The sequence below is a fragment of the Geotrypetes seraphini genome, chromosome 12 (assembly GCF_902459505.1).
Source record: "Geotrypetes seraphini chromosome 12, aGeoSer1.1, whole genome shotgun sequence".
Classification (NCBI taxonomy): Eukaryota; Metazoa; Chordata; class Amphibia; order Gymnophiona; family Dermophiidae; genus Geotrypetes; species Geotrypetes seraphini.
In genome coordinates this window covers 57,720,528-57,744,689 of record NC_047095.1, presented here as the reverse complement: position 1 = coordinate 57,744,689, position 24,162 = coordinate 57,720,528, and the positions used below count along the sequence as shown (strand labels likewise).

Below are 24,162 nucleotides of genomic sequence, written 5' to 3'. Positions count from 1 at the left end.
TATTTTTGAGATATGCTTGAATATAAACCAAGGTAACCTTTTTTCTCCTAAAAAGGGGGAAAAAAGGTCAACTCTAATATAAACTGAGGGTTTACATTCAAGTACCTTGCTCTGACAGGTCCTGCACCCTGTCCCCACTCCCTCCCTCCCTTGATGCCTTGCAGGCCCTTTCTCCGGGCCTGCTGTAAGCCCTGGTGGTCCATCAGTGAGCCATGAAAGGAGGGATCCCTCTCGCCTCCTGTCCCGGTCGAATCTAAAACCATCCTACCTCCCTCCTGCCTCCCAGACCTCTTGAAAGAACAGCGGAGAACCAGGTCTGAAGCCATCTTCCTACACTCCTGCCCCGTGCAAACCGCTATCTAAAATGGCTACTGCAAGTTCTCTGAGACCCCCATTTTTGGGCATTGAAAATTAAAAGAATACAAGCATAGAGCATTTTTTTGGACCCTTCATATTCAGCTTAGACAAATCTATTTTTAGGAATTAGAGGGGATCCTGGGTCTAAAAAGCCATTACTCAGTTTTTACTGGATTTTCACCTTCATTTTCTAGCATTTAATACACAAAATTGTTTGTTTTACACAATTCATCAGAAATGTTTTTTTTTATAAATGTACCTAGACCAGAAAAATTTTTTTTGTACATTGTCTGGTTCGGATGATAATGCATATGCACACAAATAGATTAAACAAGTGATTTATTTAGTTTTTAAGGAAACCACCACCATGGATAAATATGGTCTGAGTTATTTTCCAGCTCTCGTTAGAAGCCCTTAATATTTAAATCTTGATTTGCATTTTATTAAAAGCTTGTCAACCAACTTCCAAAATATTAAATAAACTCCATCTCCCAATGGAGGTACAGCTGCACTGTGCTTCCAAAATAAATCCCGATATTTACCCAGAAAAACGAGAAGTCGTCTTTTGCACTGACTTTTTCCCATTTTGAAGATGCAGTAAATTCTTTTTTTTAACATCATTTTTATTAAGGAGACCACAAGAGAAACAAGCATGGGTCCAAAATAACATAGGAAAATTGCAAACACTGGCAATCAGTACAAAGGCATAACAAGCAGCAACAAAAGTTCAAGATGTACCAAGAAAACACAGGACTGTCCAATAGCAAAAACAGCCTGCCTCTCCCTGTAGCCCCATAAAGTTTTAAGATGTTTCAGCCCACCCCAGGAATATCCCACACAAGAAACAACACACGTACCAACCAACACATAGCAGTCAAACAGGCAGTCAGACCCTTCTCATGCTCCCCATTCATACAGTCCCCCCCCTCGCCGGAGAACCAGAGGTAACCACAGAAATACCCTCCAAAGACCAGATAAGCCAACACCTCAGGGTTGGAGGAACGTTTATGATAGCAAAGTTCGAAACGTGCCAGCTCAATCATCTGAGTGAACCAACTATCTGGAATAGACCCTGCCTGAACCCAATATTGTAAGATCGTACGTTTGACCGTCAACAAAGTCAGATAAATAAAGTGCCGCTGCGGTACCGTAAAGCCCTGCGCTTCCAATAGGGTCTGGTCGCCGAGGAGCAACATTCTGTAATCCCACTCAACTGAACGCTGCAGATGCGCAAAAGAAGAGTTCCAGATGGATAGTTCAGGACACTCCAAGAAGGAATGCAAAACCGTCCCCGGATGCAGTAAATTCTAATAAATTCCTTAGAAAAACCATTAATACATAGCTAAAAGACTTGGATCACTTTCCAGTATCCAACCTGTATTCCAAGAAGCTGGCAAGGTTACACAAAGGATGGGCAGCCAGATCAGGAAAGCCAAATGAGTAGCAGCACTTAGCTTGGCCGCTATCTCGCAGCAGGCCCAGATTTGGGTCAGACAAAGGTCCAGGAAAGAAACCAAGGGCTCATTTTACGAAGGTGCGCTAGCGTTTTTAGCGCGCGCTAGCCGAAAAACTATCGCCTGCTCACGAGGAGGCGGTAGCGGCTAGCGGGCGCTATTCCGTGCGTTAAGGCCCTAACGCGCCTTCGTAAAAGGAGCCCCAAGTTTCAGAGTTGGCTGAGTAAATGTTCCTACCTTCTGTGCATGTTTTCCTGTCGGGTCTCAGCTCCATGTTGTCTGGGCAGGCACAGGTGTACTTTGGGGAGTGAATGGAGATCTGAGGTGCAGGCAGACACAGGTATTCGCATCCTCCATTTATTTGGGAACCTAGGTTACAGGCATCAGGAGCTGTTCAATGAAAAACAAGCTTCACTGGCAAAGGTTCTCTACACTTGGGAAACATCATGCTCGAGAAGCTTAATTTATACCATTTTATTGAAGGAATCAAATAAGTATACAGTAATATAATACAATAAAATATTCAATACAATTATATTCACATTATTAGTTTCATACATATTTCTATCATTCCTCCAAAATATATCTCCATATTACCCACCTCATACCTCTATACATTCCCCCCATTCCCATACCTCCCTTCCAAACCCCCTTATTTATGTTCAAAGATTTTATTAAAGAAATAGAATAAAAATACATATAAATTATACAAAAAGATATTCTTAACAAATAATAAATAATTCACAATTGTTAAAATTCTAATCCATATATTATAATTAAAAAAAAGAAAGAAATTCTATCCCTTTCACATCCCATAATCAATTCCCCCTCCCCGGATGAAAGCTGACAAAAATAAAGAACTGGAATGTAATTTAAACAACCTTAGCATCAGCGTAAATCATTGAGAATTTTTGGTAAAGCTGCAGCCTGTGGGATATTTGATCAAAGGAAATGCCTTTTATTTCAGAAGGCGTGTTTGATTGGGCAAAAATGTATTTTGCGATTTTGGTTATTGAAAGAATCTCCAAGTTTCTGGCACTGGAGGAACCAGTGGAACAAAACAAAGGAGAAAGTCCAACTTTGTCTGCAGAAAAAACCAAGCAGGAGAAACCAACAAAACTGCAGACTGTGTACAAGATGCAGGCAAAAATTTTAATTGTACCAAAATTCAAATGCAAATAAGTAAAATAAAACCCTTTTACCAATCACGGGACCCGACACGGTCCGTGTTTCGGACAAACCTTCGTCAGGGGTCCATGGTGAAAAAGGTTGGGACATACCATAAAAAATGAAGAGGAGCCTCTTTTTACTGCTTCCTTGAGACGCTTTACTTTTTGCAGCAATCCTTGGCGAACACAATATACAGGCACTTTGTTACTTAGCTTCATTTTTTATGGTATGTCCCAACCTTTTTCACCATGGACCCCTGACGAAGGTTTGTCTGAAACACGGACTGTGTTTCGGGTCCCTTGATTGGTAAAAGGGTTTTATTTTACTTATTTGCATTTGAATTTTGGTACAATTAAAATTTTTGCCTGCATCTTGTACACAGTCTGCAGTTTTGTTTGTTTCTACTGGAGGAACCAGTTTCATCGTTTACTTTTGTTGGAGATTTGGGAGGTTAGGCGATCGTCTAGGAAAACTCGTCTTTTTATGGAAGTTTGGGATCCGCATATTTAAAACCTTTCACCAAGAGCCACCAGAGCCACATTTCTGGTGGCAGAATTTAACCACTTGAGGTTTGGGGGGCGGAGGACAAGGATCTTTCAAATGCTGGGGTTCCAATTAACTTCTGGAGACAGCTGGCTAATCAGTTCTGAAATAATTTGCCTAGTTTGCAAAATTTGTCCCCACTTGCCCCAAAAATGATTAACCCAAAGTTAATTGTGCCAGAAACCTACAGTAGGTTAAGAACATAATAGCTATACTGTGTCTAGCCCAGTATCCCATCTTTATGGTGGCCAATCCAGGTCACAAGTACCTGGCAAAAACCCAAATAGTAGCTGTGATAGCAGAGAGAAAGGAATTGAGTAATATATTATTATTAGGAATCGTTGAACCACAGGTTAGGACAGTTTGGTCTGATTTCCTACCTGTGGTCTGGAGGGGAACATTAAGAGGACCATTTGAGATTTTCCATAGTTTTCTACGAGAAAAACTATCGCTATCAATACCAGGGCTGTGGGCAGAGAAAGCTAGAGGAGAAACAAGGCTTAGGAGGGGACAGGTTTAGAACAAATGTGAGGAAGTTCTTTTTTACCCAGAGGGTGGTGGACACATGGAACGCACTTCCGGAGGTTGTTGATAGGCCAGAGCACACTACAGGGTTTCAAGGAAGGTTTAGATAGGTTCCTAAAGGATGAGGGGATTGAGGGTTACAGATAGATGTAGAGGTAGGTTACAGAAATGGTCAGGACCCACTTCACAGGTCACAGACCTGATGGGCCGCCGCGGGAGTGGACCGCTGGGCGCGATGGACCTCTGGTCTGACCCAGTGGTGGCAACTTCTTATGTTCTTTTGCCTTTAAATAGCGCGCCATTCCCTTCCCTTCAGCCTCGAAAACTACTGCTGCACTCGGGCTGGAAAGGAAACTGTTTTAGCTTTGATTACCCTCCAAAAATGCATTAAAGAAATGGATTTAATCCCTTGGCACGGAGATGTAGCTCTGCAATCAGATAAAAAAAAAATCCAGAGCCTTAACGTCAAACAAAGCCTGGTGATCTAATTATAAAGCATTCCCACGTCTGCTGCTATCATCACTGCGCCGACACTCAGAGCTCTTTGCTGTCAAGTCACCAAGAATCTTGAATGTTACACAAATTTGACACTAGACCAGGGGTTCTCCACCCGTTTCTCAAGGTCCTCAAACTTTTAAAACCGGGGCCCAGCTCACGTCCCTCAGACTGTTAGGGGGCCGGACTATAGTTTGAAAGAACCCCAACATGAACGAATTCCCATGCACACTGCACATATTTTATTTGTAGTGCAAAAAAACCCCCCAAACAAACATGAAAGAACAATACAAAATTTAAAATGAAGAACAATTTTAACCAACGCGTCCTCAGTCCCAGCGTGCCACTTCACTGCGTCCCCCATTAAAATAACACTCATAAGTACATTTTCACGCCAATGACCTGGAACAACAAAGCACTCTAACACACCTGCAGAAAGAAGTCGATGGTAACTACTGAGAAAAGCTACTGGAGCGCCAGAATGAGGTTTGGAATTCACAGAGCTGAAACATAAATTTGACCATGTGACCTCTTTGCTCCAGAGTCTTCATTGGCTCCCGGTTTATTTTAGAATTCAATTTAAACGCGCTTGTATTTCTTTGAAAATTCTATATGGTATCTTTATTCCTTTATTTTGGAATGTTTACAGATACTCCTTTGCAAGAGGCATCCAGCAATTCAAACTCTCCCTTCCTTCTAGAAAAGGGATTAAAGGAGTCAAGATCTTCAATCAATCTTTGGTCTTTAAATTCTCTCAACTTTGGAATGATCTTTATTTTAAGGAGCTCCAGTTCGCTTCAATTCTTCTGTAAATCTTTAAAAACTACTCTTTTTGCCAAACATTTTGAAAATTATTTCTCTTGAAATTTTGCTAATAATAATAATAACTTTATTTTGTATACCGCAATACCACAAGCAGTTCAGAGCTGTTTACAGAGGAAGAGACTGTACACAGACAGCGATGTTACAGAAAAGACTTTCAAATGACATTAGCAAGCCAAGAGTAGTCGGGTATATCCGGAAGAATTTCAGAGATACAACAAGGCAGGAAGGAGTCAGAGAAATTTATCAAAGAGATAGGAGGGTGAATTTGAAATGAGGGTGGTTAGACATTTATTCCATTTGCCTGCTTGGAATGACAGTGATCTATCGAGGAATCTCTTGTAGATACAGCCCTTCAAGGATGGGAAGGCAAACAGATAGGCATTACGTGTGCAAGTGGTGCCTGGAAATTCAAAATGGTGGAACAGGTAGATTGGGGATGAGCCTGTTATGGCTTTGAAGCAAAGGCAGGCAAACTTGAAGATGACCCTTGCCTCCATTACCTTTTCTAGTTTCTTTTTATCAATTGTAAATTCTTCTCTATTTTTTATTTAACTGCTGTAAACCGAGTCGCGCTTTCTTGGAATGATGATTCGGTATATAAAGTTAAGCTTTAGATTAGATTACTACCAAGCCCTTGAAATAAAGTAGCTCAAATATCCCTAATACCAAAAGCTTCCCGCCAGCCGTACCGAACTTTCAAGAAACCCTCCCAGCGGCAGCAGGGCTATGCACACCAGCCCACGCACTCAGCAGATGGGTCATACAGCGTGGAAGTGTGACGTCAGTGTTGTGTCTGGCCATCCAGCTCACATGAGGGGGTTACTGGCGGCAGGCAGTGAGGAGCGGTGAGAACTGAAGAGTGCTATAGTGAGAAAGCCACAATGGAGCAGGTCAGCAATGGTTAGGAACATGAGCAGTAAACTCTCAAACGGGGGCCAGGTAAATGACCTTGGAGGGCCGTATCCGGCCCTTAGTTTGAGGATCCCTGATATATAGCCAATCAGGCTTTCGGATATCTGCATTGCATATGCATGAAACAGATTTGCATACAACGGAGGCACTGCCTGCAAATTTCACTCATGTATATGCATTGTGGATAACAAAAGAGAGGTAGTTATGCCACAAAAATAAGGAACAATGCAAATATTGTAAACTAGGAATAATAATAAAAACAAACTGAGCTCTGTGTAAAAATGGATCTTTCTTCTTTTGAAGTGGTTATACAAAAGCCAACATGTTTAGCCAACAGGCTGCATCAGGGGTATCATTTATAAAACAAATGGTCCCTCCCTTAAACACTATGGAAGCAATTTTAAAAAGTGGTACTTAGAGGTTAGGTGTCACTTAGGTGTGTCAAAGGTGCCATTAATTGGCCAATAAGTGCCTATAACATAACCTAAGAATTGACCTACTGGGACAGACCAAAGGTTCATCAAGTCCAGTATCCTGTTTCCAACAGTGGCTAATCCAGGTCACGAGTACCTGGCAAGATCCCAAAAACTAAAACACATTTTATGCATCTTATCCTAGAAATATTTATTTAAAAGTTTATATACCGCCTATATTCTAAGGGTGGCACGTCAAAAGCGCGTTGGACATTGGCGCGCCAACATCTGCACGCAGGACCAATGCGCGCTGCTGGTTCTGCCGCTTTCTCGCCTTACCATTAGTGTTCTGAGGGGGGGGTGGGGGGAACCCTCCCCCGTACACTTAGAACTGGTCGCGCTCCTGTTGGGAGGGGGAACCCCCCACTACACTGAAAACTCCCAAACAGTGAGAGAACGGAAGTTTTCAGTGTACTGGGTGGGGGTTCCTCCTCCCAACAGGAGCACGACCAGTTCTAAGTGTACGGGGGGGGGGGAGGGGGGGTTCTCTCCTTCAGAACACTAACGGTAAGGCGTGAAAGCGGCGGTGCACTTTGGTTCTGTGCGCAGATTTCGGCGCGGGATTGGCAGCGTGCCAATGTCCTGCGCGCTTTCATCAGTTTCCATTAAAGTAACACTCATAAGTACATTTTAAAGCCTAACAAATTTCAACTCACCCTCAACATACAGTCTTCATTACAAGCAGCCACATGGGGCAAAGACTTAGAAAAACTAATTGCACATACAACCAACTATGGTGAATTTAGGAAACACCTAAAAACATACCTGTTCTTGAAATACTTAGATAACGAACCAGAACATCAGCCCCCTTTATAATACCACAACATACCCAAATCATTAAATTATAAACCCCAACCCAATCACCAACCATGAACACTATATTCAATTTAAGGAACATTTCTAATCATATGTAAGCAGCACGGCACACAAACTGCTGTTAATATTTATTAATGTTGGAACTACCAGATGTACAATGTTATACCCTTTAATCCGCTGTATGTACAGTCTCTCTTTATTGTAACTACAGTTTATCTATATTGTAACTACAGTTTCTCTATATTGTAAACCACTTCTCTTTATTGTAAACCGCCTAGAAGTCGCAAGATAGTTGGCGGTATATAAAATAAAGTTATTATTATTATTATTATAAATGAAGTCCTCCCTCTCCCCCCCCCTCTTCTGGTTTCCCACTCCCTCCATTTTTTCCTCTAACCCAACTACGATAAACCTGTGCCTCCTTCCGCGCTACCTGCAATTCCGATAAAATTTTTGTAAATCCGGGTTCAGACCGGATCCTAATGTAACGAATGTAAACCGCCTAGAACTCTTTGGGTATGGCGGGATATAAGAACCTAATAATAATAATAATAATAATAATAAATAATTCTAGAACTGCTCATCCTAACATTCTATTTGCTTTCTTAGCCACCACTGCTGAGGGTTTCAGCCTAGATCCTTTTCTTGGGCAGTGACTGTATCAGTGTTGTGATCACAGCAGCACAAGCGACCCAGGGTCCTGGTTTCCCGTGCTGGAGTGCTGAGAGAGAGAGAAAGAACTTCATCCACACAAACAAGGATCAAATAAACTGTGGATTTTCTCAAGTCTATTTTAATAATGGCTTATAGACTTTTCCTTTAGGAAATTATCCAAATCTTTTTTAAACTCTGCTAAGCAAACTACTTTCACCACATTTTCCATTACACGTTGAGTGAAAACATAGTAACATAGTAGATGACAGCAGATAAAGACCCGAATGGTCCATCCAGTCTGCCCAACCAGATTCAATTTAAATGTTTTCTTCTTAGCTATTTCTGGGCAAGAATCCAAAGCTCTACCCGGTACTGTGCTTGGGTTCCAAATGCCGAAATTTCTGTCAAAACCTCTACAGCCCATCTATACCCTCCCAGCCACTGAAGCCCTCCCCAGCACATCCCCCACCAAACAGCCATATATAGACACAGACCGTGCAAGTCTGCCCAGTACTGGCCTTAGTTCAATATTTAATATTATTTTCTGATTCTAGATCCTTTGTGTTCATCCCACGCTTCTTTGAACTCAGTCACAGTTTTCCTCTCCACCACCTCTCTCGGGAGCGCATTCCAGGCATCCACTACCCTCTCCGTAAAGTTGAATTTCCTAACATTGCCCCTGAATCTACCACCCCTCAACCTCAAATTATGTCCTCTGGTTTTACCATTTTCCTTTCTCTGGAAAAGATTTTGTTCTACGTTAATACCCTTCAAGTATTTGAAGAAATATTTTCTCTGGTTTGTTTCAAATCTACTACGTAGCAGCTTCATTGCTTGCCCCCAAGTCCCTGTATTTTTTTGGAAAGAGTAAACATGCAATTCACGTCTACCCATTTCACTCCACTCAAGTGTATTTGCTGCTATTGTATAAGGTAGTCCCTAACTGCTAGGAGTGTATAGTTGGGCAAAACATGGACAGGCTTTGGGCATGTCTCCCAGGCATGTGGGTAGTTTATAGAATGCTCTAAAACAATGCATGTCATTTGGCACACGTGCCCAGTGAGCTGGGTTAAGAGGGCATGCCTACCATAGCCATATCGATGCCAAATTACACTAGTATTCCATATTTTGTCGGTATGCACATGGAACTGGGGTACCTAGACTGAAGCGTCAGTTTACAAAATTGTTGACTGGAGTCACCGAGTGAGGAGAAATTTGTAACAAGAGAGGTTGAAAGAAAACCATTGTGTTTATAGGAAGGACCACTTGCTTTATAAATGGGTAATTTCATGTTAACCTGTCCAATTTCAAGTAGGTTTCCCCACTCAACATCTTCTAAGGATACAAAAAAAAAATGGCCCAAATAAAGGAGCCCCTAACTCTGGACCTAGTTGAGACCAGGCCCCAAAACTTTGGACACCTTTATTAGAGGTCCCATTCAATTTCTGAGATGGTCGAGTGGGAGAGTTCTGGACCATTTGACCCCTGTTGCAGCCTGTTGGCTAAACATATCGGGTTTTTGTATGACCACTCCATGCTCACCTTCTTAGGAGTCAAAACCTGGAATAACCTCGCAGAGACAATCAGAACGGAACCCAAACACACCTCATTTCGGAAGAAATTGAAGATCCTTCTATCTGATAACTGAACTCTCTTCAACAAATTAACTCTACATGAACACTCAGTAATCTCTTGATACTGACCAGGCTTCTCGCTCTATTTCCTGTCTATTCTCCCCTTCTTTCCCCAGTTCCCCTCCATGTTATATGTATCCTTTTCTCGTTACACTGCAAGTCACTTTGAGCCTGCACAGGTATACGTGACGCACGAATACTAGATTAGATTAGAAAACAAAGATCCTTTTTTACAGAGATCATTTTGATTTTTTTTTTTTCATTCCTAATATGCACAATTTGATTCATTTATTGAGGGTATCCTTTAAAACCTGGCTGGTTGGTGTGTCCTGAAGACTCGGTTGAGAACCTTCTGCACTAGTCAATGAGGGCCATTTCATCTACCAGCCAGGAGCCAGACTTGCCTTTTGGTTGCTTCAGCTCATGGAAGATCACAATGTCATGAGGGTTATTCAGGTTCTCAGCGAGAATAGATATTTCCAGGCCACTGAGGCGGTTTGCACTAAAAATGGCTTCATTCTCTAGGTCAGTCCAGAACACCTTGTCCTGCAGAGAACAAGAGATACATACATCACTGCATCTAAGATCAAAGACTCTGGATCATACTGACCAATTTTACCCTGATACACAAAGAAAAGACAGGGTGTTAGCAGATACATTGCCTGCAATTTTTTTGCATTATACAGTACACCCAGACCAAACTGGTTTCATAGGAGTAGCAAGTTTATTCAAGACACCCAGATTAGAGAATGACACGGTGACAAAATTTATCACCGTCCCCGTCCCCGCGGATAACCGCGGGAAATAATCCCTTGTCATTTTCTAGTGTCTATTTCAACCTCAGTCCTTCTACACCAGCATTCTTCAAAGCAAAGCTTGCGGGTCAGTGGTTGTGGCCATTCATACTCTGATTCTTATGGGAGCCAAGTATAGGACAATCAAGCCATTGTGACATTACTGATGAGTTTGGCTCTTAGGCATTGGTGGAATGAAGCATTATGACATCACAATCTCAGCTCTGGATACCAGAGACTGTCATTCTTTAGTGTCTTATCTCAACCTTAGTACTTTTACACCAACATTCTTCAAAGCAAAGCTTGCGGGTCAGTGGTTGTGGCCATTTATACACTGATTCTTATGTGAGCCAAGGATAATGAAGCCATTTTGTGACATCACTGATATGATTGGCTCTTAGGCACTGGTGGAATGAGGCATTATGACATCACAATATCTGCTCTGGATACCAGAGACTGTCTTTCTGTAGTGTCTGTTTCAACCTCAGTCCTTCTACACCAGCATTCTTCAAAGCAAAGCTTGCGGGTCAGTGGTTGTGGCCATTCATACTCTGATTCTTCCCTCTCTCCTTAAAGAATGACATGAAGATGGTTTCCCGCGGGGACGGGGACGGTGATGAATTTTGTCACCGTGTCATTCTCTAACCCAGATGTGATCACATCTACCAATCTTTCAAGGTACACTAGCTATGATTACTATGGGATTTCAGTTAGGATATCAGCCCTTCCCCATATGAACGTCAGAGATGTCCATTTGAAACAAACTTTGTGCTCCTTTTCTTTTTGAAATGCAATACAAGAAAAGGGCATTATAACATTTTCATCTTAGGAATTCTCAGGAAAAGAATGGAAAACAAACATTCTAGTTGCTTTCTTAGCCACCACCGCTGAGGGTTTCAACATATCCTCAGCGATGACACCTAGATCCTTTTTCTGGGCAGTGACTATTATTACATTATATTAGCGATTTCTATTCCGCCAATGCCTTGCAGTTCAAGGCGGATTACATCAAAGTTATCAAAAATTACTTTAATTTCTTCAAACAATAACAAACTTTTATTTATATTGACTGGGGTAGCAGTACAACAAATTACATATAACTGGAAAAATTATGATAGGTTAAACTATAACTTCTGGTAGAATTCCGTATGCCATATATATAAAATGGAGCGTGCATTAGCAACATAGAGAGGTTATTTTGGCAAGTTTCAGAAGATCTGGGGACCATTAGCAGAATTCTGTAATGAATGAAATCATTTTCCCATAATAAAAATCTTAAGAAGGGAGGGGGTGGGTTTCATTTTATTTAATTTATCTCATAAAATATTTGTCATTATTTTTATTATAATTCTTATGTGTATTGGGAGGGGAGGGAAAGAGGGGTTTAAATTTTAATAATAATTATTATACATATTAGGTAATACATATATTTCAGTTATTTTTGTTCATAAATACAGAATAATATATTGTATTTACAGTGGTACATGAAAGGAATTCAAGTGTATGTTTTATGAGATCGTTTTAAATTTCTATGTTACACTTGTGGATGTATGAAAATGAATAAAAAATTAAAACAAAAAAAAAAAAAAAAAGAATGACTTTAAAAGTTTGAAGGAATAGCATAAGCGATGTCATAAAGCACAGTTACTTACCGTAACAGGTGTTATCCAGGGACAGCAGGCAGATATTCTTAACACATGGGTGACGTCACCGACGGAGCCCTCGGTACGGACCTTTTTAACTAGAAGTTTCTAGTTGGCCGCACCGCGCGTGCGCGAGTGCCTTCCCGCCCGACGGAGGAGTGCGTGGTCCCCAGTTAGGATAAGCCAGCTAAGAAGCCAACCCGGGGAGGTGGGTGGGACGTAAGAATATCTGCCTGCTGTCCCTGGATAACACCTGTTACGGTAAGTAACTGTGCTTTATCCCAGGACAAGCAGGCAGCATATTCTTAACACATGGGTGACCTCCAAGCTAACAAAGAGGGAGGTGGGATGGTTGGCCATTAGGAAAATAAATTTTGTAACACAGATTGGCCGAAGTGTCCATCCCGTCTGGAGAACGCATCCAGACAGTAGTGAGTAGTGAACGTGTGAACTGAGGACCAAGTGGCCGCCTTGCAGATTTCCTCGATGGGCGTGGAGCGGAGGAAAGCCACAGAAGCAGCCATAGCTCGGACTCTGTGGGCCGTGACAGATCCTTCCAGTGAGAGACCGGCCCGAGCGTAGCAGAAAGCAATACAGGCAGCAAGCCAATTTGAAAGTGTCCGTTTGGAGACAGGACGACCCAAACGGTTGGGGTCGAAAGACAAAAAGAGCTGAGGGGCTGTTCGGTGAGCTCTGGTACGATCAAGATAGTAAGCAAGGGCACGCTTACAATCCAGCGTGTGCAACGCCTGTTCCCCAGGATGCGAGTGAGGCTTAGGGAAGAAGACGGGTAGCACAATGGACTGGTTGAGGTGAAAAGCTGAGACCACCTTGGGAAGGAATTTAGGGTGGGTACGCAGAACAACCTTTGTCATGGTGAAAAACAGTGAAAGGTGGGTCGGCAACCAGTGCATGCAGTTCGCTAACCCTCCTGGCAGAGGTGATGGCAATTAGGAAAAGCACCTTCCAGGTAAGAAGCCTGAGCGAAGTAGTGGCAAGAGGCTCAAACGGAGGTTTCATGAGTGCTGAGAGAACCACATTGAGGTCCCAGACGACAGGAGGAGGCTTGAGAGGCGGTTTGATATTGAAGAGACCTCTCATAAATCTGGAAACCAGAGGATGAGCCGTGAGGGGTTTTCCGAGAATAGGCTCATGAAATGCAGTGATGGCACTGAGGTGGACTCTGATAGAGGTAGTTTTGAGGCCAGCATTGGACAGCGAGAGCAAATATTCCAATACAGTTTCCACCGCTAAGGAGGTGGGTTCCTGATGATGCCGGAGACACCAGGAGGAGAATCTGGTCCATTTCTGATGGTAACATTGGAGGGTGGCCGGCTTCCTGGAGGCATCCAAGATGAGGCGGACCGGCTGAGATAGGTTCTCTGGAGAGGTCAGCCCGAGAGAAACCAAGCTGTCAGGTGGAGCGAAGACAGATTGGGATGCAGTAGAGACTGATGTTGCTGCGTAAGTAGAGTAGGAAACACAGGAAGTAGAATAGGTTCCCTGGAGCTGAGCTGGAGCAGGAGTGAGAACCAGTGTTGGCGAGGCCACCGAGGCGCGATAAGAATCATGGTGGCGTGGTCTTTGCGGAGTTTGGACAAGGTCCGCAACATCAGAGGAAGTGGAGGGAAGGCATCCAGGAACCGATCCCTCCAATCGAGCAGGAATGCATCCGGGGCCAGACGGTGAGGAGAGAAGAGTCTGGAGCAGAATTGGGGCAGCTGATGATTGTGAGGTGCTGCAAAGAGGTCCACCTGCGGAGTGCCCCATCGAGCAAAGACGGAGAGCAGAGTCGGAGGGTCCAACGTCCACTCGTGGGGTTGAAGGATGCGACTGAGATTGTCGGCCAGAGAGTTCTGTTCGCCTTGGATATAGACCGCCCTGAGAAAAAGATTGCGGTCCGAGGCCCAGGTCCAGATGCGCAGAGCCTCCAAACAAAGGGGGCGAGATCCGGTGCCGCCTTGCTTGTTTATGTAGTACATGGCGACTTGATTGTCCGTGCAAAGGAGGAGGACTTGAGGGCAGAGGAGATGTTGGAAAGCCTTGAGGGCATAGAACATGGCTCTGAGTTCCAGGAAATTGATGTGATGACGACGCTCCTGTGGGGTCCAAAGTCCCTGGGTGCGCAGATCTCCTAGGTGAGCTCCCCACGCGTAGGGGGACGCATCTGTGGTGATGATCATAGAGTGGGGGGGCAGATGAAAAAGCAGACCCCTGGAAAGATTTGAGGAGTTCAACCACCATTGGAGAGATTGCTGAAGAGATGATGTCACAGAGATGGGATGAGAAAGAAGGTCCGTAGTCTGTGACCATTGGTTGGCGAGAGTCCACTGAGGCGTACGAAGGTGGAGGCGTGCCAGAGGAAGGACATGCACCGTCGAGGCCATGTGACCCAGTAGAACCATCATCTGTCGGGCAGGGATGGAGGGGTGCATGAGTACCTGACGGCAGAGATGGAGCAGGGTCCGCTGGCGATCGGAGGGGAGAAAGGCCCTCATTAGCGTGGTGTCCAGAACTGCTCCAATGAATTGAAGTCGCTGGGTGGGAAGCAAGTGCGACTTGGGGTAGTTGATCTCGAACCCCAGGAGGTGGAGGAGAGAGATGGTGTGATGAGTGGCTTGTAGCACGAGTTGAGATGAAGGTGCTTTCACCAACCAATCGTCCAAGTAGGGGAACACCTGGAGGTTGTGAGACCTGAGGAAGGCCGCTACCACTATAAGGCACTTGGTGAAGACCCTGGGTGAGGAAGCTAGGCCGAACGGTAGCACCTTGTACTGAAAATGGTGGTGCAGCACCTGGAACCGTAGGTAGCGGCGAGAATTCTGGTTGATGGAGATGTGAGTGTAGGCCTCTTTGAGGTCCAGGGAACATAGCCAGTCGTGTTGAGAAAGAAGAGGGTAAAGCGTGGCAAGGGAGAGCATTCTGAACTTCTCCTTGACTAGACACTTGTTGAGGTCCCTTAGATCGAGAATGGGACGGAGGTCTCCCGTCTTTTTGGGGACCAGGAAGTAGCGGGAGTAGAATCCCTGACCCCTTTGATCTGGAGGTACTTCTTCGATGGCATTGAGAAGGAGGAGGGATTGAACCTCCCTCAGGAGGAGGGGGGTTTGAGATGAGTTTGAAGCAGACTCTACGGGAAGGTTGTCCGGAGGTAGAGTCTGGAAGTTGAGAGAGTAGCCGTGGCGGATGATGTTGAGGACCCACTGGTCCGACGTGATGACTTCCCAACGGCTGGAGAAAATGGTGAGACGACCTCCGATGGGTTGTGGAAGAGGTAGCAAGGGTGGATGACTGGCTATGCCCTGGAGAGAAGAGTCAAAAGGGCTGAGTTTGTTTAGCAGGCTGAGAAGGCTTAGAGGGTTGAGTGGCCTGAGAGCGAGCCTGAGCATGATGTTGCTGTTGACGGGGCCGCCGAGATTGCTGGGGAGGCGGGTTGAGTGGTCTGGCTGAGAATCTCCGTTGATAAGATGTTTGTGGCCGATAAGGTCGGGTAGGCGGTGCCTTCTTTTTCGGCTTGATCAGGGTGTCCCACCTGGTCTCATGGGCAGAGAGTTTCTGGGTGGTGGAATCCAGTGACTCTCCAAAAAGCTCATCCCCGAGACAGGGGGCGTTGGCCAGACGATCCTGGTGGTTGATGTCCAGGTCGGAGACTCTGAGCCAGGCCAAGCGACGCATGGCTACGGCCATGGCAGAGGCCCGAGAGGTAAGCTCGAAGGAGTCGTATATCGAGCGGACCATATACTTGCGCATTTGGAGAAGGCCAGAGATGTGCTGTTGGAATAGCGGGACCTTGCGCTCAGGAAGGTACTTTTGGAGGGCAGACAGTTGTTGGACCAAATGTTTGAGATAGAAGGAAAAATGGAAGGAATAGTTGTTTGCCCTGTTTGCAAGCATGGCATTCTGGTAAAGCCTCTTGCCAAACTTGTCCATGGTTTTACCTTCTCTGCCAGGGGGGGTAGAGGCATAGACACTGGAGCCCTGAGTCTTTTTTAAGGTGGATTCAACCAGAAGGGACTCATGGGGCAATTGAGATTTGTCGAATCCAGGAATGGGAATGACACGGTAAAGGTTGTCCAGTTTACGGGGGGCTCCCGGTACCGTGAGGGGATTTTCCAAGTTTTTGTAGAACGTTTCCCGTAGAATGTCATGCACGGGAAGTTTGAGGAACTCCTTAGGAGGTTGCTCAAAGTCTAGAGCCTCTAGAAAGGCTTGAGACTTTTTTGAGTCCGATTCCAGAGGAAGGGATAGGGCAGCAGACATTTCTCTCAAAAATTTGGAAAATGAGGACTGCTCTGGTTTAGAGGTGGCATCGGGTGCCGATGGTTCCTCATCAGATGAGGAGGGATCCTCCTCGGTACCGAGAGGAGTTTCCTCCCATAAGTCAGGGTCCCTGACTTCTGGTCGAGACACCGGGGTGGAGGGCGCGGTATGTCGAGTTTTGGACAAGGATTTTCCAGAGCGCACCGAAACGGTACCAGGGGAGGACGACCGGCGTCTATCTCGGTCCCGAGAAGAATGCCGTACCGCCTGGTGCCGAGGAGGATCCAATGTGGCATGAGAATGAACCACCGGATCGCCTTGAAGTTGTTGGGCCGAAAGGATCGGCATGGATGTGTTCACCGGTACCGAAGGGGTGGACACCGGGGGCTCGGTACGGGGCTCGGGCCGGTCTGGTACCGCAAGGAGCGGTGCCAGGATAGTGGGCAACAGTTGTTCAAGTTGTTTCTTCAACTGTTCTTGGAGTTGAGCCTTTAAGATGGCCGAGATACGGTCATCTAGGGGTGGCATCGGAACCGCTTTCTTTTTCTTCGGTTCCTTAGATGCCGCTCCACGCCCCGGTGATGAGGAGGCCGATGACGAGGCACTCACCGAGATCGGGGCGGAGCGTTTGCGGGACCGGTGCGATGCCGGTAGGGACGGTGTCGCCACCGTAGCCGGAGGGCGCTCGAGGGAAGAGGAAGGCTTCTTAGCCGGCTTACCTGGCGCCAGTGACGCCGATGCGGGGTCGGTCGGTTGTCGAGGACGACGGTGCCGATTTCTGAGGTACCGCTGTTGAAGGTGAGGAGTCCATCGCCGACTCGGTGCCGAAGAGGAGAGTTTGCTGAATTCTTCGGTTTTTAAGGGTTCTTTTTTGAAGAGTAGCACAGCGGGTGCAGGAGTCCGCCCGATGCTCCGGACCCAGACACTGCAAACACCAATTGTGTGGGTCAGTGATGGAGATCGGGCGTGCACACCGCTGGCACTTCTTAAAACCGACCTGCGGGGGCATGAAGGGGAAGATAGCCTCCGCAAAATCGAAGCCCGAGGCCTGTATACTGGCAACAGGCCCCGCCGGGGCAAAAACGAAAGAAAAGGAAAAAAAAAGCAAAGTTTTTTTTTTTTTTTTTTTTTGCAAATCAAAGAAAAATAAACCCGAAGGTAAAGGAAGAAAAAAGAAGGAAAAAAGCGCGAGCGGGAAGGCAAAAAAGTGGTTTCAACGGCCGTTGAAAAAACACACGCGTCTTCTTCGCTCCGCGGAAACGAAGAAACTGGGGACCACGCACTCCTCCGTCGGGCGGGAAGGCACTCGCGCACGCGCGGTGCGGCCAACTAGAAACTTCTAGTTAAAAAGGTCCGTACCGAGGGCTCCGTCGGTGACGTCACCCATGTGTTAAGAATATGCTGCCTGCTTGTCCTGGGATAATATTTACTTAAGAAGTACCAGTGTTGTGCTGAGAGAGAGAAAGAACTTCACACACACAAACATGGATCAATGTAATTCATCATAAAAGCTTTCAGAAGGCAGAACCTGGTCAGTTTAAAGGCAACTGAATCCTCAGGTCTGTCTTCAAGCATCTCTGCCGCCTCGTGCCTTTTATTAGGATTTAGATCAAAATTATCAATCAAAAAATAAAACATTTCATAATAAAAAAAAAAAAGTGTGCATTACAGTATTTTCATGCATATAACGCGTGCGTTATACACGGTTTTTACAAACTTTGTGCGTTATACGCGTGAGCGCGTTTTACAAATTTTTTTTTACATAGGTCCCCCCCTGACATCCGATTCACCCCCCCGCAGGACCGCTCGCACCCCCACCCCGAAGGACCGCTCGTACGCACCCCCACCCCCCCCCCGAAGGACCGCTCGCACCCCCACGGCCTCCCGACCCCCCCCCCCACTCATCATGTAGAAGCTCCTACTGGTGTCCTGCTGCTTCCTCTTGGCGGTCCCGGCCCTTCTGTGAGCCCTGCGTCTGCGCTGCTTCGTCTTCCAGCGGTCCCGCCCTTTCTCTGACCGCCGGAAGACGAAGCAGCGCAGACACAGGGCTCACAGAAGGGCCAGGACTGCCAAGAGGAAGCAGCAGGACACCGGTAGGAGCTTCTACATGATGAGCGGGGGGGGGGGGGGTCGGGAGGCTGTGGGGGTGCGAGCGTTCCTTCAGGGTGGGGGTGCGGGTGGGAGTGCATGCAAGCGGTCCTTCAGGGTGGAGGTGCGGGTGCGTGCGAGCGGTCCTTCGGGGTGGGGGTGCGAGCGGTCCTGCGGGGGGGGGGGGGGGTGAATCGGACGTCGGGGGGGGGCATCAGGCTTTCAGGGTGGAGACAGGACTTCAAAGGGGAGAGGAGAGTCGGGGTGGCCAGAGGAGAGTCGGGGCGGGCGAAAGGAGAGTCGGGCGGCGACGGGAGAGTCGGGGCAGCATGCGCGGTATACGGGTGTGCGCGGTATATAAAATTTTTTTTACATATATGTCGGTTTCCCACGCGCTATACCCGTGTGCGCGTTTTACACGGATGCACGTTATCTACGTGAAAATACGGTATTTATGAAATAACCCTTGTATTTTAAAAGAGGGACTATGGGTATATTTCAACAAATGCTGGCATACATACTTCCTCTGAATCATATGTAAATGTGATCTAACGTCTCATGTTGACCTGGGGTTCAAGAGTTTGTGTTTCTCTCTCTGGCTTTAAAATCCACCTCAAGAAGCCACATTTTGAGATTTAGAATTCCTTAATTGGCTCCTCATGTCTAAATTTTACAAAATCAGCATTTAACATGAGCAACAAGCTTCTTTATGTAAACATATAACTCCACTCTTTTGTACTTTAAAAAAAAAAAAAAAAAAAGATTCTGGTTATATGGGCCAGCAAATACATGTACTCCAACATAAGAATTGCCATACCGGGACAGACCTAGGTCCATTAAGCCCAGTTTCCTGTTTCCAACAGTGGCCAACCCAGGTACCAAGTACCTAGCTAGTTCTCAAGTAGGAAGAAGCAATGGATTTCTCCAAGCCATCTCAATAATGGCCTAAGGACTTCTTTTTTAGGAAATTATCCAAGCCTTTTTAAAATCCCGCTAAGCTAACGTAATTTTGAAGTCTCCGCATTCAGCGAGCCTTTTGTAAAATACATGGGAAGTTTTGTATGGCCTGACTTAAAACAGGTTTTTCAACTGGACCGGTCCCATTGATGTACTGTGCCTGGATGGTTTAGAAGAGTTTGAAGAGTGCATTTGAAGTCTGTGATGAAGATTTGTTGGAGAGGTTCAGATAACTCCCTCACTGTGTGATTTGCTACAGGTTATGAGTTGCCCATGGATATTGCTTGATAAGTGGAGGTTTTTTGGTGCCTATGATTTGATTTACGCAGCCTTGAAGAATCGACATTTATATCGTTATAGAGCTGCCATTATCTCTGAGGCTTTTTTCCTCCACTTTAGTGGCTACTTCATTCCTGTAGGATTTTTTCCAATAGTAACTTTGTTAGGGCTCAAGATTTTTGATCTGTTGGAATCCCCTTTTGGATAGTCTGACTTAAAGCATCCCTTTTCTGGCCTACACATCCTATACTAAATGGGGTTTCGAATCTCAATTTCTCAGGGGGCCTGGTGTACTCCTCAACAAACACAATGCAAAAGGATCCACCCAGTGGAGCAGCGAGGGCAAAATGCACCCTGGGCGGTGTTGGCCCTCCCCTGCCCCCCACGCCTCTTCCCCTGTCCCTCTTTAACGTTCCCGGCACGAGCAGCATCCCAAACCTGTTGCTCGTTCCAGCACTGGCTCTTTCTCCGATGCCATTTCCTAGGCGCGGGTCCAGGAAGTGATGTCAGAGGAAGAGCCGATGCTGGCACGAGCAGCAGGTTGGGGTTGCTGCTTGCGCCAGGAACCTTAAAGAGGTACGGGGGAAGAGGCGTGCTTGCATAGTAGTGAGGAGGGGGGGTGCCGGCGCCCCCACCAAGATGGCACCTGGAACAGACCACCCCCCTTTACTATGCCATTGGATCCACTCTACAGTGAACTATTTGGGAGATTCCTGGGGGGGGGGGGGGGAAACTGGATCCAAACAAGAGGGCAAGTCCACCAGAAGACATATGAGGAGAGAGTGGAAGCCCTGAATATGTATACCTTAGAGCAGGGGTGTCCAATGTCGGTCCTCGAGGGCCGCAATCCAGTCGGGTTTACAGGATTTCCCCAATGAATATGCATGAGATCTATTAGCATACAATGAAAGCAGTGCATGCAAATAGACCTCATGTATATTCATTGGGGAAATCCTGAAAATCCGACTGGACTGCGGCCCTCGAGGACCGACATTGGACACCCCTGCCTTAGAGGAAAGGAGGGATGGGGAGACATGATTCAGACATTGAAATACTTGAAGGGTATTAACGTAGAACAAAATCTTTTCCAGAGAAAGGAAAATGGTAAAACCAGAGGACATAATTTGAGGTTGAGGGGTGGTAGATTCAGGGGCAATGTTAGCAAATTCTACTTTACGGAGATGGTGGTGGATGCCTGGAATGCACTCCCGAGAGAGGTGGTGGAGAGGAAAATGATGACGGAGTTCAAAGAAGCGTGGGGTGAACACAGAGGATCTAGAATCAGAAAATATTAAAAATTGAACTAAGGCCAGAACTGGGCAGACTTGCACGGTCTGTGTCTATATATGGCTGTTTGGGGGAGGATGGGCTGGGGAGGGCTTCAGTGGCTGGGAGGGTGTAGATGGGCTGGAGTAGGTTTTAACGGAGATTTCGGCAGTAGGAACCCAAGCACAGTACCGGGTAGAGCTTTGGATTCTTGCTCAGAAATATCTAAGAAGAAAAAATTTAAATTGAATCAGGTTGGGCAGACTGGTTGGACCATTCGTGTCTTTATTTGCCGTCATCTACTATGTTACTAAGTAAGCTGAAGCCTGCATACTCCCTGGGACAGTGGGCTACATATTCAATTAAAACAAATGAGCAAGAAATCTAAGCAGGCAAAGGCATCTAGTCATCTGTGATATGGAAACTGGCGGCTGTCATCCAATCATATCTCAATTGTCAACGCTCAGACTGATTAATGAAAGCGTCCCATTTACCTGTGTGTGGCCTGGTTGCAGACAACAGAAATAATTTTGCCCTGGCTTAGATAAGAGCAGATATTTTGCTCTAACATCCCTTTTGAACGCTACTGCTTCTACCTAGTTAGGTCGTCTAGGTAACCGGTTAATTGACTTCAGGTGGCACAATAATGCTTTAATTATATCTCTCTCTTCCTTCAATAAGTAAAATTAGTTTACAGAAAGGTGTTGTATTCATTACAAAATATTCCAATCATTGTTGACATAGGATTTAGGAGCCTGGTTTGTGAGGGCAGGTAAAGGTGCCAGGGTACTGCTGATTGCATTACCATTAAAAGCAGTGGTCTTTGGATTTCGCTAATTTTAAAATGGACTACTGCTCTGCACAATTGACTCGTGCTGTGTTCTGTTGCAATCAAATACCAGGAGATTGGGAGCAGAGTCTGGCGAGAGTATTAGAGAAAGCTCTCAGAAGACTGAAATGTGAACTATAAGAGCAGACAGGGCAGATTTGGGCAAAGGCTCAGAATAATTAGGCGTTGTAATATGCTCTAGCATTATAGACTCCCTTATGGAATCAGAAGCAGTTATCCAAATTAAGGACACTGGAGGACATAGAAACATGATGGGCAGATGAAGGCCAAATGGCCCATCCAGTCTGCCCATCCCCAGCATCCACTATCTCCTCCTCTCCCTGTAAACTGAGGTTCTTTACAACTGCATTGCGAAGTCATAGAGCTTTATGGTTATAAGCTAAGGCTCTTAACACTTGCATTGTGAGGGCAAAGAGCTTTATGGCTATAGAAACATGATGGTAGATAAAGACCAAATGGCCCATCCAGTCTGCTTATCCGCAGCATCCAATAACTCCTTCGAGGTCCACCTTTTAATTGTCAGCTGTCTGTAGAGGTTTGTTAAAAGTATGATGAATACGTTTTGAAAAGTTTTGATAATATATGCACAGCGACTATATTTCTTGCTAGAAAGATGATATAGGAACATGACTGTTTCCAGATTTGGCTACAGATACGCAGAGAAGGAGACGTGAATTCTTGCTGATGAAACCTGGTGTTACAGCCCTGGGGGCGACTTTCTACCTACATCATCCTTGCAAATGTGTAATACATTATCGATATCATAAATCTGTTTTCTTTGAGCCGTCCCAAACTGAGCGTTGTGTTAAAGGAAAGGGTGCCCTAGTCTCATCCAACTAGTTTATTATCTGTGTTACTAAATGCAATTTTCTTTAATACTCACTTACTACCCATTTTGGATTTTATTAAGGATCTGAGTTAAAATTTAAGCTTATTTTTGATTTCTTCTATTATGTAAATTCTACTTTATTACTCTATGCTTAATTTCCTTTCTGTACAAGTTATGCTTGATTCATAATGAAAAGTTAATAAATATATAAATTTTTTAAAAAAGAAACATGACAGCAGATAAAGGCAAAATGGCCCATCCAGTCTGCCCATCCGTAGCATCCACTACTTCCTCCTCTCCCCTTAGGCTGGGGCTCTTTACACCTGCATTGTGAGGTCATAGAACATTATTGTTAAATTATAAGCTAAGTCTCTTAACACTTGCATTGTGGGGGTCATAGAGCATTATTGTTATAGAAACATGACAGCAGATAAAGGCCAAATGGCCCATCCAGTCTGCCCATCCGCAGCATCCACTATCTCCTACTCTCTCTCTCTCTCAATAAACACTCTGATTTTTATGGCTAAAGTTAAGTCAAGTCTGGCTTTCAGGTTTTATTACATTTGCTTATCTGTGCAAGAGCAAACGTCCTTACAAGCAGTTAAAATATAATTCTTTAATAAGACATTAACTATTTTTTCTGTGGGCCTCTAAGTACCTACAAATCCAAAATGTGGCCCTGCAAAGGGCCCAGGGGTTGGCAATTCCGGTCATCGAGAGCCGGAGCCAGGTCAGGTTTTCAGGATATCCACAATGAAAATGTATGAGATGCATATTTATTGTGGATATCCTAAAAACCTGACCTGGCTCCGGCTCTTGAGGACCGGAATTGCCTACCTCTGATCTAGCCCAATATCCTGCTTCCAACAGTGTCTAATCCAGGTCACAAGTATTTGGCAAATCCCAAACAGTAGTGGAATTCCATTATACCAATCCCAGGGACAAGTACTGGCTTTCCCCGTGTCTATCTTAACCTAACCAAGGCATTTTCATTTTTCTTTATTTAAGTTCAAACAATCAATGAATGCTGAGGAAGGTTAGACATCTTTTTCATCACCGTCATTTTTCTATTTTAGTTCAATCAATTATATTATCTCGTCTTGATTACTGTAACGCTATCTACCTCAGCATTACAAAAATTTGTCTTCATAGATTACAATTAATTCAGAATACTGCTGCGAAGCTGATCTTTGGAAAACGTAAATTTGACCATGTGACCCCTTTGCTTCAGAGTCTTCATTGGCTCCCGGTTTATTTTAGGATTCAATTTAAATGTGCTTATATATCTTTTAAAATTCTACATGGTATCTTTAATCCTCTTCTTCCTTTATTTTGGAA

The 24,162-nt window shown here is 45.1% G+C and overlaps 1 protein-coding gene across 5 annotated transcripts in view; it reads right to left on the bottom strand.

The window, feature by feature from the left end:
• LRP8 (LDL receptor related protein 8) overlaps positions 1 to 24,162 on the bottom strand; it is a 390,473-nt gene that overhangs the window by 17,683 nt on the left and 348,628 nt on the right. For all 5 annotated transcript variants that reach the window (XM_033917173.1, XM_033917171.1, XM_033917172.1 and 2 more), the window contains 2 exons: positions 10,263 to 10,404; positions 2,049 to 2,201 (listed from right to left, as the gene is read on the bottom strand). In XM_033917173.1, coding sequence (XP_033773064.1) covers positions 2,049 to 2,201; positions 10,263 to 10,404 — 295 coding nt within the window. The remainder of the gene's footprint in view (positions 1 to 2,048; positions 2,202 to 10,262; positions 10,405 to 24,162) is intronic.